The 14,838-nt window shown below is 35.4% G+C and overlaps 1 protein-coding gene across 1 annotated transcript in view; it reads left to right on the top strand.

Moving 5' to 3' along the window:
* FSIP2 (fibrous sheath interacting protein 2) overlaps positions 1–14,838 on the top strand; it is a gene marked incomplete at its 5' end in the record, with an annotated part of 129,851 nt that overhangs the window by 52,442 nt on the left and 62,571 nt on the right. The window contains one exon of the mRNA XM_082397630.1: positions 3,747–3,804. Within this exon, the coding sequence (XP_082253756.1) occupies positions 3,747–3,804 (58 nt within the window). The remainder of the gene's footprint in view (positions 1–3,746; positions 3,805–14,838) is intronic.

Raw genomic sequence — 14,838 nt, 5'->3', positions numbered from 1 at the left:
ATTGATTTCTAATTGCTTTGTAGACTGAGAACATGACCTTTATGTTACCAGCCTTTTGAAGTATCTGAAGAATTGCTTTATTGGCTTAGTGTACGTGATTAATTTGTTTAATGTCCTGTTTGAAAACAATGAATATTGTCCACTTTGAAGTACAATATTCTAAATATTTCCATTTAACTGAGATGTTTAGTTGTGTAGTTCAAATAGTCTATATTCTTACTTTTTAAATTCTTTGTTCAAAAAATTATCGGGAATGATAAGATAGTTTTTCAACTCCTCCATGTAGTTGTATCCATTTTGGCTTTTTTATTTCTTGATCGAGGTTATTAGTCATATCTAGGGTTATCTTGGTAACTTATTACCAAGGTAATAACTTAATCTTATTATTATGTAGTGACCTTTATCCTGAGCCATGCTTTCTTTCTTAAATTCAATTTGCCTGATGTTACTATAGTTGTATCAGCTTTCAATCTTAGAGTCGTTAGATGTTTAATTGTAGCTCTTATAAATAATTGACTTTGGATTTTGCTTTATTTTATTCAGTATTAGAATTTCTGATTTTTAACTGAATTTAAACTGCTTACATTTATGTTAATTACAGATCTTTGGAAGATTTTTGCTGCCTTATTTTTGCTTTCAGTCTGTTCTCCTTTTTAATATATATATATATATATATTTAATTTCTCCTTTCTTCCTTTCTTTTAGAATATTAAATGTATTTTTTAATTCAGCTTTCCTTCTACTGTTTTGGAAATTTTTTACTATGTGTATATTTCTGTTGACAATTACCCTTAAATTTTAACATGTACTTAAAGTAAAAGTCAAAGTTAGAATAATTTACTTTTACTCACTATCTCATATCATATTTAACTAATAATTTATCTGGTAAAAAAATTCAAAATTAAATTACTTTTCTATTTTATAGAGATTATGTGTCTATTTTTCTATTAAATTACTATTCTATTTTTCAAGTTTTATTTATATTTTCTCACATGTTTACCATTTTATTGTTGTTCATCATTCCTTTTTGCATTTCATACTTTATAGAATCACCTTCATTTTTCCTAAAATACATCCATTCTTTAGAAATGTCATTAATGAATGTATTTTGGGAGTAAAGTCTCAGATTTTATTTAATAAAACTGTATTTTATCCATGTTATGGGATATAATTATGGCTGGATATACCAGTTCTCAGGGACAGTTCTTAGCACTTTAAAAATATTGTTTTACTTAAATGATCTGCTTTCTGTTCTACTTAATTCCTATGTAAGTGGTCCTTCCTCCCACATCCCCCTCCCCACCTTCTCACCCCCGCCACACACACACCACAGGCTGCTTTAAAGATCTTTCATCTGCTTTACTTTAGTATCACTATGATGAGCAGTTCTGGCCAAGTCTCAGCTGTTTTTCTCTCCTATGTTGCTTCTCCTCATTTTCTTTATTCTTTTCTTCTGAAACTCCAGTTATATACGTGTGTGTGTGTGTGCGTGCGTGGGTGTGTGTGTGTGTCTACTTATACATCGTCTAAAAACCACATTTTCCATTTCTCTCTATTGCATTCTGGTTAATTTCTTTGAGGTTGTCTTCCATTTCACCAATTCTCTCTTCAGTTGTATCTATTTTACTATTCTATAAATTTAATACACTTTTAAATTTGTTTGATTAAACATATATATAATATATATTATACAATTTCTCATTATTATTCAGATTTGATTGGACTTTTTTGATAGGTTCCATTCCTGTGATTTCCAATTACTACTTTATTTAAACATATAAAATGCACATATTTTATATTCTATATTTGATAATTCCAATATCTGAAATATTTGTGGTCTAATTTTAATGGTTTTTTTTTTTCCTGATAACTGGCATGTTGGTTTGTTTCTTCATTTTTGTCTATGTGTGTGTGGCAGGAATGTGTTGTTATATGTTAGCTTGTTTTTGACAGAAATGCATCATTTTTGACAGAATTCCTTACTTTGATAGGATGTATTACTATGTAGAAACTCAAACTGAACACGTTAAATATGTACAGTTTTGCAAATATCAGTTATACTTCAGTAAAGCTGTTAAGTTTTTTTCATGCGCTACTGCTAGGCATCTGGGAGAGCTATAAAAACAGGTTCATTTTAAATTTCTCATTTGGAGTTTTATGGACCATACAGTGAATTTGAACCTCAAAGTCACATAAGAGATAATATGTGGTTATGAATTCTTCAGAGATATTATTCTTTTCTGCTCTTCTTCCTCTATCCACAGCTGATGCCAAGGCATAATTTGTTTGTGCTGCTACCTCTGTGGCATGATTTTTTTTAAGACAGCTCTTTCACCAAGGGTGTAGTTTTGTGGAATAAAGTATATTTTCACAAGCTCTAAGGTTTTATTTCCCATCTGGTTTGAGCCTGATATATGGTTTTAAATCCCCTGGCTATCCATTAAGTTTGCAGTTATGGCCAATGGGCACAGGGCAGGCATCAGCTTCACCATTTGCTTACAATTCCATATGTGTGTTCCCCCCAATTTTTTACTCTCAAAGATTTCTCTTACCTCCTTGAAAGCTTAGCTGTCTTTAAGAGGATGGTTTTAATATTTTATACAGAATTCTAGGAAAATATTTTTAGAATATTTACTCCAGCATATTAATGAAACCACAGAAGAGTTTGTTTTTTATTTTGCTTTTAAAATTATATTATCTTCACACTTAATTTCTCAGGTCTATGAATTCTTAATTTCAGGTACTGCTTCTCCAAATCTGAACACACACAAAAAAAATATCTACACAAACAAAGTCAAAAAGTTTCATAGGATTTAAGTAAGACTTTTTTACACATCACTGGTACCTATTGGTTACTCATTTATTGGGAGAAACAAGAGTTACCACTTAAACTTGACTGAACAGGCTCTAATTACTAACACTACTTTCTGTAAACAGGACATTCTTTTTGTCTAAAATTTTTATTCATTTGTGTATTTGCATAATTAACAAACACCAAATCCAGTGTGGAGGTGTTGTGCATAAAAACTTTCTATGTCATCTGTATCCAGAATCTTTACTAAAATCCAATAATGAAATCTAGCTAGATTACATACAAAGTGAGTGAGATGATGTTTGAGTGGGAAGAGATTAATGGCCAACAAATCAATGAATAAATGTTGAGGAAACATATTAATTATGTAGTATTCTCAAAAAATAAATGTTGGAGATATAGTGGGAAATTTACATCATAATCAGGGAGACAGAAGAGTAAACCTTTAATTACAGTATAGCATAATGAGTTTTATAATAGAAAGGGGTAGAATGCTTTAGGACCACTAGAGAAGAATATTTACTTAGTTTCAAGGAAGGCTTTCTAGAAGAGTTAACACAAGCTGACTGAGACCTAAAAGATAAGAAGTTAAAAGAGGGCATAGGGTGCTCCAGACAAAGGAAATAGCAAAAACAAGGGCCCAGAGGCATGGGAAAGATGATACATTTAGGAAATAAGTTATTTTGTGCCTCTGATCCATAGAATACACATGGAAGACTAGCCAGAGAAGACACTAGAGAGATAGATAAGAACATCAGATTGTATGGTATATTTTATGCCTTGCAAAGAAATTTAGACTTCATTGTCGAGAGTCGCTGGAGGCTTTTACACAAGACTGTGACAATAGAGAATAAAGAACTATTAGAGGATATTATCATTTTACAAGTTGTTGGGGAAGGATGCAAACTAATTATTTTCTTTTTCTGGTAAATAGGACCTCGGGCTCCTGCCACAGTCCAGGGTATTTTCCCTCCTTGTGTTTTCTCAAATACGTAAGTATCTAAGAAAATTAATGTATAATGATAAATGATAAATTAATATTCTAATAAGTATGTGGGTCATATTAAAAAGCAAATAATTACATGGGATCCTCCATTCTTGTACTTCTACTTAGATTTAGTGAAACGTTTGTCTTTTGCAAATTCTCCTCACTAAGCTTAAGTTGTAAAGTAGACAAAGTTAATGTTCTTCCTTATTTCCTTACCCCGCTGTGGTTCTACACTTGCCCTATATTCAGAGTCTTCATGCCACTTTCAAGATATCCAACCATGTCTTCTCCTCTTCAGGTAGCTTTCCAGGATCTGGACTTGTCTCTTTGCCTTTCTCCCCTTTGAAACATTTACCATTCCTTAAACCTTTTGAGATTACTGGCTTCCTAAGGACAGATTAGTTTAGATTAGTTTTACTTTTTAAATTTTTAATTAGTCATTCCTATCCTAAAGTGTATTTGCCATATAATCCAAAATAATAATCTCTAATGATGGAACTTGCAAGTCTCTGGAGAAGAAATTTGGGGAGCCTGAGGGATTTTTATTCCTCAAACTGGTGGCAGCCTATTTCTGTTGGTGTCTATATATGGCTTTCTCAACTTTAGAGCAGAGAGACTATCATTTTAGACCCAACACCGTCGCCTTTTTTAAAAAAATCAATAACTGAGGTCCAGGAAAGACTTTACAAACCCCAAATTCCTATGAAAATGGTTGGATAGAGTTAAGTGGTATATGGTGGTAAATGCTGTTGACATATTCAGACCAAGCTTTCTTGGAGGAAGGATCTTGACTTTAGGACTGGTGAACATCAGTTTAACTGACTTACTGAGAGTTCATAGGATACACAGCACTATAATAGATGCAGAAAGAAGGAAACTGGACTAGTCTGGTTTAAAGAAATAGAACAAGGTGGAAGAATGGTGATCATTTGTACAAAACGGCCATTTTTATTTTAGTCATTTAATAAATGTTTATTAAATATAAATACCTGCCTCTTTATAGAAGTGGTTAGAGGAAGATCATAATAAAGTCTTGAGTGCTGCCTCCTTATTTTTCTCCACCCAACATTATAGAACTACAGAGTCACTTGGATCTTCCATAGCAAATATTTTGGATACTTTTTCATTAAAAAATCTTAGCTCGGTAAGATGAGTAACTCTGTGTATTACCTGGAGATTCTTCACCACGCCCTCCCAAATTGACAGGGAAAAATACTTTTAGTTGCAGCCAACCAGCCTAACATCCTGTCAGAATACAAACAAAACACAGCTAACAATACTTTCTGGTCTGACTCTGCCCATCATACACATTCACATTCTTCTCATTCTGATTTAATTCCAGATTTCGTAAGACTTTACTGTGGAATCATTACATGTATTCTACCATCCACCCTATCTCTCCCTCTCTTTCGTCTATTGATTAGTTCTATTTTTTCTAATGTTAATACAAAAGACAGAAACATTTGTAAAATAGACATGGAAATTCAAGACCAAGAGAATGAAGACAAAGCAAGTATGATAGCAGTGGGTATAAACAGTTTCAATAATTACGTATTACACTTAGATAATGAATATATTTATATTATTGGGATGGAAGACATAGGAAGTAACAGAGTGAAGAAGACAGTAAGTCTGCTTGCTACTTTCATACTGTGGTCAGAAATTTATAGTTTACTTATTGGGCAATACTCTGATGTTTTGGAAGGGGAATGGTATGGTCAAATGAGCATACATGATGGATAACTCCAGCAGAAATATATAAAAAAAATTGATGGCAAGAAACTAGGAACCAGTTCTAGAAGTCCATTAGTGGCCTGCACAAAGGCTTCATTTTGTGTTAGAGTGAGTAGGCCCAAATCCAAATGATTTTAAATGGGAATTTATTTATGTTCAAAGCATAATGCTAGATACTGGGCAGATACCACAAGGAAGAAACCTATGCCACTGTGATTGTGAGCTGTTCTTTTTCAAAGATACCCTCTTGGTGAGAAAGAGGATGGAAATAGGACAAGTTAAAACACCACAAAGCTCACCGTTCTTACCTAGATCAGCTATTTTTCTTGAGTAAACACTCTCTGGAATGCTGAAAGCCTTTGGTTAATTTTCAGAGTTCTGAAAACTGAAACAAATTGACTATGAAAACCATTTACTATAAAATAATGAAAAAAAATTTGCTAGTTTACCTATTGCTTTTAAGAAGGAGTAAATTTTCAGAGCTCTTTACTCTGCCATTTTCACTGATGTCAACCTTTATCTGGTTATCACAGTTGTTTTCTAGTGGTCTTCTTTGAAGTTTTCCCAGTTATTTGATTATTTTTATTCTTAGGTCTTTTCTCTTTGTTTGGATATTTCTGCATGCCTTTGAGGCAGAAAGTCTGTTGGAGTCAGGTACAGGTATCAGTTAATACAATGGACTCCTTGAGTTCCATTTGGTGCCTACAGTATAATGTGAAGAGAATAGAAAAATGAATATGGGAGAGTTAGGTTGCAGAATATCAAAAAAAACAAAAAAACAAAAAAAACAACTGTGCTTAGGTTGACCTAAGAAAACAGATCCTGAAAAAATAAAGGAGGCCAAAATATAAAAACACGTCACTGACATTACCTTTCAGGCTCCAGGTTCCATATTGCAAAAGGTACTAGTCTGAGTATGGACTGTTGCTACAAAGCTCATGTCCGAGCTGAAACCAGGGAGGTTTTCATTTTCTGCCAAGATAGAGGATATAATTCTCTGTCTTGCTGTTTCTCGTAACTGAATTTTAGACTTTGGGAAATTTTTAATTTTATTTATTTATTTTATTTATTTAAAAAATTTTTATTTTATATTGGAGTATAGTGGATTTACAGTGTTAGTTTCAGGTGTACAGCAAAGTGATTCAGTTATACATATACATATATCTATTCTTTTTCAGATTTTTTTCCCATATAGGTTATTATAGAATATTGAGTAGAGTTCCCTGTCCTATACAGTAGGCCCTCTTAATTATCTATTTTATATATAGTAGTGTGTATATGTTAACCCCAAACTCTGAATTTATCCCTCCTGCCCCATTTCCCCTTTGGTAACCAGAAGTTTGTTTTCAAAGTCTGTGAGTCTGTTTCTGTTCTGTAAATAAGTTCATTTCTATCATTTTTTAGACTCCACATATAAGTGATATCATATGATATTTGTCTTTGTCTGACTTACTTCACTTGGTATGATAATCTCTAGGTTGATCCATCTTGTGGCATTATTTCATTCTTTTTTGTGGCCAAGTAATATCCCATTGTATATATGTACCACATCTTCTTTATCCATTCCTCTGTCAATGGACATTTAGGTTGCTTCTATGTCTTGGCTACTATAAATAGTGCTGCAATGAACATTGGGGTGCATGTATCTTTTTGAAGTATGGTTTTCTCTGGATACATGTCCAGAAGTGGGATTGCTAGATAATATGGTAGTTGTATTTTTAGTTTTTTAAGGAACCTCCATTGTTCTCCATAGTGGTTGTACCAGTTTATATTCCCACCAACAGTGTAGGAGGGTTCCCTTTTTTCCACACCCTCTCCAGCACTTATTGTTTGTAGACATTTTTCTTTGGCTGTGCTGCACAGCTTGTGGGATTCTAGTTCCCCAACCAGGGATTGAACCCAGGCGCCCTGCAGTGGAACTGCAAACTCCTAACCACTGGAAAGCCAGGGAATTCCCTGTTTGTAGACTTTTTGATGATGGCCATTCTGACCAGTATAGGTGATACTGGATTGTAGTTTTGATTTGCATTTCTCTAATAATTAGCAAAAATGTTGAGCATCTTTTCATGGGCTTCTTGGCCATCTGTATGTCTTCTTTGGAGAAATGTCTATTTAGGTCTTTTGCCCATTTTTGGATTGGGTTATTTGTTTTTTTAATATTGAGCTGCATGAGCTGTTTATATATTTTGGAGATTAATCCTTTGTCCGTTGATTCATTTGCAAATAATTTCTCCCATTCTGAGGGCTGTCTTTTCGTCTTGTTTATAGTTTCCTTTGCTTTGCAAAAGCTTTTAAGATTCATTAGGTCCCATTTGTTTATTTTTGTTTTTATTTCCATTACTCTAAGAGGTGAGTCAAAAAAGATCTTGCTGTGATCTATCAAAGAGTGTTTTTTCTATGTTTTACTCTAAGAGTTTTATAATGTCCCGTCTTACATTTAGGTCTTTAATCCGTTTTGAGTTTATTTTTGTGAATGTTGTTAGGGAGTTTTCTAATTTTATTCTTTTACATGTAGCTGTCCAGTTTTACCAGCACCACTTATTGAAGAGACTGTCTTTTCCATGTATATCCTTGCCTCCTTTGTCATAGATTAGGTGACCATAGATACATGGGTTTATCTGTGGGCTTTCTATCCGATTCCATTGATCTATATTTCTGTTTTTGTGCCAGTACCATTCTGTCTTGATTACTGTAGCTTTGTAGTATTGTCTGAAGTCAGGGAGTCTGATTCCTTCAGCTCCGTTTTTTTTCCCTCAAGACCGCTTTGGCTATTTGGGATCTTTTGTGTCTCCACACAAATTTTAGTATTTTTTGTTCTAGTTCTGTAAAAAATGCCATTGGTACTTTGACAGGGATTGCATTGAATCTGTAGATTGCTTTTTGTAGTATAGTCATTTTCACAATATTGATTCTTCTAATCCAAGAACATGGTATATCTCTCACCGTCTGTTTGTGTCATCTTTGATTTCTTTCATCAGTGTCTTATAGTTTTCTGAGTACAGGTCTTTTACTTCCTTAGGTAGGTTTATTCCTAGGTATTTTATTATTTTTGTTGCAATGGTGAATGGGATTGTTTCCTTAATTTCTTTTTCTGATCTTTTGTTGTTAGTGTATAGGAATGCAAGAGATTTCTGTGCATTAATATTGTATCCTGAAACTTTACCAAATTCATTGATTAGCTCTAGTAGTTTTCTGGTGGCATCTTTAGGATTATCTATGTATAGTATCATGTCATCTGCAAAGAGTGACAGTTTTACTACTTCTTTTCCAATTTGTATTCCTTTTCTTTTTCTTCTCTGATTGTCATGGCTAGGACTTCCAAAACTATGTTGAATAATAGTGGTGAGAGTGGGCATCCTTGTCTTGTTCCTGACCTTAGAGGGAATGCTGTCAGCTTTTCACCATTGAGAATGATGTTTGCTGTGGGTTTGTCATATATGGCCTTTATTATGTTGAGGTAGGGTCCCTCTATGCCCACTTTATGGAGAGTTTTTATCATAAATGGGTGTTGAATTTTTCAAAAGCTTTTTTGCATCTATGAGATGATCCTATGGTTTTAATCTTCAATTTTCAATATGGCGTATTACATTGTTTTGCATGTATTGAAGAATCCTTGCATCCCTGGGATAAATCCAGCTTGATCATGGTGTATGATCCTTTTAATGTATTGTTGGATTCTGTTTGCTAGTATTTTGTTGAATATTTTTGTATCTATATTCATCAGTGATATTGGTCTGGAATTTTCTTTTTTTGTGATATCTTTGTCTGCTTTTCATATCAGGGTGATGGTGGCCTTGTAGAATGAGTTTGAGAATGTTCTTTCCTCTGCAGTTTTCTGGAAGAGTTTGAGAAGGATTGGTTTTAGCTCTTCTCTAAATGTTTGATAGAATTCGCCTGTGAAGCCATCTGGTCCTGGGCTTTTGTTTGTTGGAAGATTTTTAATCACAGTTTCAATTTCATTACTTGTGATTGGTCTGTTCATATTTTCTATTTCTTCCTGGTTCAGTCTTGGAAGGTTATACCTTTCTAACAGTTTGTCCATTTCTTCCAGGTTGTCCATTTTATTGGCATAGAGTTGCTTGTAGTAGTCTCTTATGATGCTTTGTATTTCTGCAATGTCTGTTGTAACCTGTTCTTTTTCATTTCTAGTTTTATTGAGTCCTCTCCCTCTTTTTCTTGATGAGTCTGGCTAAAGGTTTACCAATTTTGTTTATCTTCTCAAAGGACCAAATTTTAGTTTTATTGATCTTGCTACTGTTTTCTTTTTTTCTATTTCATTTATTTCTGCTCTGATCTTTATGAATTCTTCTACGAACTGTGGGTTTTCTTTGTTCTTTTTTCTCTAGTTCCATTAGATGTAAGGTTAGATTGTTTATTTGAGACTTTTCTTGTTTATTGAGATAGGATTGTATTGCTATAAACTTCCTTCTTAGAACTGCTTTTGCTGCATTCCATAGGTTTTGGATCATTATGTTTTCATTGTCATTTTCTCTAGGTATTTTTTGATTTCCTCTTTGATTTCTTCAGTGATCTCTTGGTTATTTAGTAACGTATTATTTAGCCTCCATGTGTTTGTGTTTTTTTACATTTTTTTCCCCATAAAAGATTTCTAATCTCATAGTGTTGTGGTTGGAAAAGGTGCTTGATATGGTTTCAAGTTTCTTAAATTTACCGAGGCTTGATTTGTGACCCAAAGTATGATTTATCCTGGAGAATGTTCCGTGTGCACTTGAGCAGAAAGTGTAATCTGCTGTTTTTGGACGGAATGTCCTATAAATATCAATTAAATCTATCTGGTCTATTGTTTCATTTAAAGCTTGTACATTCTTATTAATTCTCTGTCTGGATGATCTGTCCATTGGTGTAAGTGAGGTGTCAAAGTCCCTCACTCTTATTGTGTTACTGTCGATTTCCTCTTTTATAGCTTTTAGCATTTGCCTTATGTATTGAGGTGCTCCTATGTTGGGTGCATATATATTTATAATTGTTATATCTTTTTCTTGGACTGATCTCTTGATCATTATGTAGTGTCCTTCCTTGTCTCTTGTAACAGAATTTATTTTAAAGTCTATTTTACCTGATATGAGTATTGCTACTCCAGCTTTCTTTTGATTTACATTTGCATGGAATATCTTTTTCCATCCCCTTATTTTCAGTTTGTGTGTGTCCCTAGGTCTGAAGTGGATCTCTTGTAAACAGCATATATATGGGTCTTGTTTTTGTATCCATTCAGTGAGCCTGTGTCTTTTGGTTGGAGCATTTAATCCATTCACTTTTAAGGTAATTATTGATATGTATGTTCCCATTACCATTTTCTTAATTGTTTTGGGTCTATTTTTTTAGGTCCTTTTCTTCTCTTATGTTTCCCACTTAGAGAAGTTCCTTTAGCATTTGTTGTAGAGCTGGTTTGATGCTTCTGAATTTTCTTAGCTTTTGCTTGTCTGTAAAGCTTTTGATTTCTCTCTCAAATCTGAATGAGATCCTGCTGGGTAGACTAATCTTGGTTTAGGTTCTTCCCTTTCATCACTTTAAATATATCATGCCATGCCCTTCTGGCTTGTAGAGTTTCTGCTGAGAAATCAGCTGTTAACCTTATGGGATTTCCCTTGTATTTTATTTCTCATTTTTCCCTTGTTGAATAATTTTTGTCTTTAATTTTTGTCAGTTTGATCAATATGTGTCTTGATGTGTTTCTCCTTGGGTTTACCCTGCCTGGTACTCTCTGCGCTTCCTGGACTTGGGTAGCTATTTTCTTTCCCATGTTAGGGACATTTTCAACTTTAGTCTCTTCAAATGTTTTCTTGGGTCCTTTCTCTCTCTCTTCTCCTTCTGGGACCCCTATAATGTGAATGTTGTTGCATTTAATGTTGTCCCAGAGGTCTCTTAGGCTGTCTTCATTTCTTTTCATTCTTTTTCCTTTATTCTGTTCTGTGGCAGTGAATTAACACCATTCTGTCTTCCAGGTCACTTATCCATTCTTCTGCCTCAGTTATTCTGCTATTGATTCCTTCTAGTGTATTTTTCATTTCAAGTATTGTATTGTTCATCTCTGTTTGTTCTTTAATTCTTCTAGGTGTTTGTTCTTTCATTCTTCTAGGTCTTCACTAAACATTTCTTGCACCTTCTGGATCTTTGCCTCCATTCTTTTTCTGAGGTCCTGGATCATCTTCACTATCATTATTCTGAATTCATTTTCTGAAAGGTTGCCTATCTCTACTTCATTTAGTTGTTTTTCTGGGGTTTTATCTTGTTCCTTCATCTGGTACTAGCCCTCTGCCTTTTCATCTTGTCTATCTTTCTGTGAAAGTGGTTTTTGTTCCACAGGCTGCAGGATTGTAGTTCTTCTTGCTTCTGCTGTCTGCCCTCTGGTGGATTAGGCTATGAGGCTTGTGCAAGTTTCCTGATGGGAGGGACTGGTGGTGGGTAGAGCTGGCTGTTGCTCAGGTGGGCAGAGCTCAGTAAAACTTTAATCCACTTGTATGCTGATGGGTGGGGCTGGGTTCCCTCTCTGTTTGGCTTGAGGTGACCCAGCACTGGAGCCTACCTGGGTCTTTGGTGGGGCTAATGGCCAACTCTGGGAGGGCTCACACCAAGGAGTACTTCCCAGAACTTCTGCTGCCAGTGTCCTTGTCCCTGCAGTGAGCCACAGCCACCCCCCACCTCTATAGGAGACCCTCCAACACTAGCAGGTAGGTCTGGTTCAGTCTCCTATGGGGTCACTGCTCCTTCCCCTGGGTCCTGATGCACACACTACTTTGTGTGTGCCCTCCAAGAGTGGAGTCTCTGTTTCCCCAAGTCCTGTCAAAGTCCTGCAATCAAATCCCACTAGCCTTCAAAGTCTGATTCTCTGGGAATTCCTCCTCCTGTTGCCGGACCCCCAGGTTGGGAAGCCTGCCATGGGGCTCAGAACCTTCACTCCAGTTGGTGGACTTCTGTGGTATAAGTGTTCTCCAGTTTGTGAGTCACCCACCCAGCGGCTATGGGATTTGATATTATTATGATTGCACCACTCCTACCATCTCATTGCAGCTTCTCCTATGTCTTTGGATGTGGGGTATCTTTTTTGGTGAGTTCTAGTGCCTTCTTGTTGATGATTGTTCAGCAGTTAGTTGTGATTCCGGTGCTCTCTCAAGAGCGAGTTGAGAGCACGTCCTTCCACTCCGCCATCTTGAACCAATCTCCAATAACTGTCAGTATGTTTTGATTTCCTCTTTGATTTCTTCAGTGATCCCTTGGTCCTTTAGTAACATATTTTTTAGCCTACTTGCTTGTGCTTTTTATAATTTTTTTTTTCTTGTAGTCAATTTCTAATCTCATAGAGTTATAGTTGGAAAAGATGCTTGATATGGTTTCAATTTTCTTAAATTTAGCAAGGCTCACTTTGTGGCCCCACATATTGTCTATCCTGGAGAATGTTCCATATGCACTTAAGAAGAATGTGTATTCTGCTGCTTTTGGATGGAATGTCCTATAAATATCAATTAAGTCTATCTGGTTTAGTGTGTCATTTAAAGCCTGTGTTTCCTTATTGATTTTCTCTCTGGATGAACTGTCCATTGGTGAAAGTAGAGTGTGAAAGTCCCCCACTGTTATTGTGTTACTTATGATTTCTTTTTTCTAAAGTTGGCTGTTGCTTTAATTCTGATTTTAAACATCTGAATACTGCCCAGCTAAGAAATTCCACTTCTAAGAATTTGTTATAAGAAAATAATGAGAGATGTGCAGAAATGCATATATAAAGGTGTTCATCAAAACATTTGTGTTAATAAAGATTAGGCAAAAGCATAAATGCCCAATAATAAAGAATTGGTTAAATACTTTGATATAGTCATTTTATGGAAAGTGCTTTGGTAATTAAATATGGCTGTATTTTTATCTCTGTCTATATACCTGTATTTTCTAATTTTTATCTACCACAAATATTTTGTAGTTATATAACTTAATTGGAAAGTTTTAAAATCTGCCCAGCTCAGTGCTTTGTCCAAAATTCTGTTCCTTACTTGTTTTTCTTATGCTTTTTTTCCAATTTGACTTTATAATTGAATAGCCAAAGTTCAGTATATGTAGACTCTAAGTTTTAATTTTTCAACTTTAGCTTTTACATCTTCTGTTTTTATGTAGTTTAGCTTAACTTCAACACCTGACAGTGAGCTGCTATAGAACAGCACACAAGCCAATGGAAAGCTGTCATTTTCATTTTGAACACTGTCTGTCTCCTGCAAGCTCATATCTGAGGCCTGTACATTCTAATTAAGTATCAAGAAGGACAAGCACAACCGTAAACTCAAATATCTAGGAAACATATGAAGACGTAATCAGTTGAAACGTTCCTTTTTTCATCTAGACCTGACTGCAGCTTAACTCAGAGTAGGAATTTTGGCATGGTTTCGCCAGGGTTGCAGCCTGTTGGCCTAAGAGCCAGAATGAATATCTTTAGTATTTATAGCTCAAAAGTTGTCTCTTTGAAAGGAAGACAAAGAGGTGCCTGATTACATCATAGCTATGTGTGCCTGTGTATGCACCTGTGTGCACACAAGTGTGTGTGCATGTGTGTCTGAGAGAGGAGGGATGGGGAAGGGGATGGAATGGAGGAGAGGGAGAGGAGAGAGTGAGAAAGTGAGTGGGATTGTGTAAAGGGTTTCTGTTATCTTTGGCACTAGGTTAATTTGCCCTTTTAAAGTTCTTATAGACTCCAATCGTTCTTCCTAGTAGATGTTCTACTTTTAATTAATTAATTGATTAGTTGTTCAATGTCTGACTCTCTTTCTAGAAGGTAAGAGACATGAGGGCAGGAACCATGTCTCCACCCACTCCCCTCTCTCTTTCCCTAGTTCCTACCACGGTGCTTTTTGCATATGTAGTGAGGATTTAATAAATATTAGTTGAATAAATGCATGCATGGGTCTTAAAAACCATATATAAATATATATATATATATTTTTTTTTACCTTGTCTAACAGCTTCTGTGGCTGCTGTAGCCTCCCCCCTGCCACCCGCCCAGCTGCTTCTTAAAGCCATTTTTATAGCAGGAGAGGACCTTTTCCTTAAACTGAAGGAGGTGCTTGTTGGCTCCTTCTGCAGTGGGAAGGTTGGCCCACCCTCCATCCGTTGTGAGCTTCAAAAGGTGGGACCTACTCTTCAGCCCTGTTTTACGGCAGTTAGGATCGGTGTTTGCACCTCCCTTCCTAGCTGCCCCTAGGCTCTAGATAGTTCTGTGACAAAAACCAAGCATGTGTTTCAGTCTGCAGTAACACAGGGCTGTAGCCTTTTTAGGATGTCTCATTTGGATGCCAGTGTGACTGTG

This window comes from Balaenoptera borealis (assembly GCF_965194805.1).
Source record: "Balaenoptera borealis genome assembly, chromosome: 6".
Taxonomy (NCBI): domain Eukaryota; kingdom Metazoa; phylum Chordata; class Mammalia; order Artiodactyla; family Balaenopteridae; genus Balaenoptera; species Balaenoptera borealis.
The sequence above is the reverse complement of the archived record's forward strand: the minus strand, read 5'-3'. Positions and strand labels throughout refer to the sequence as shown.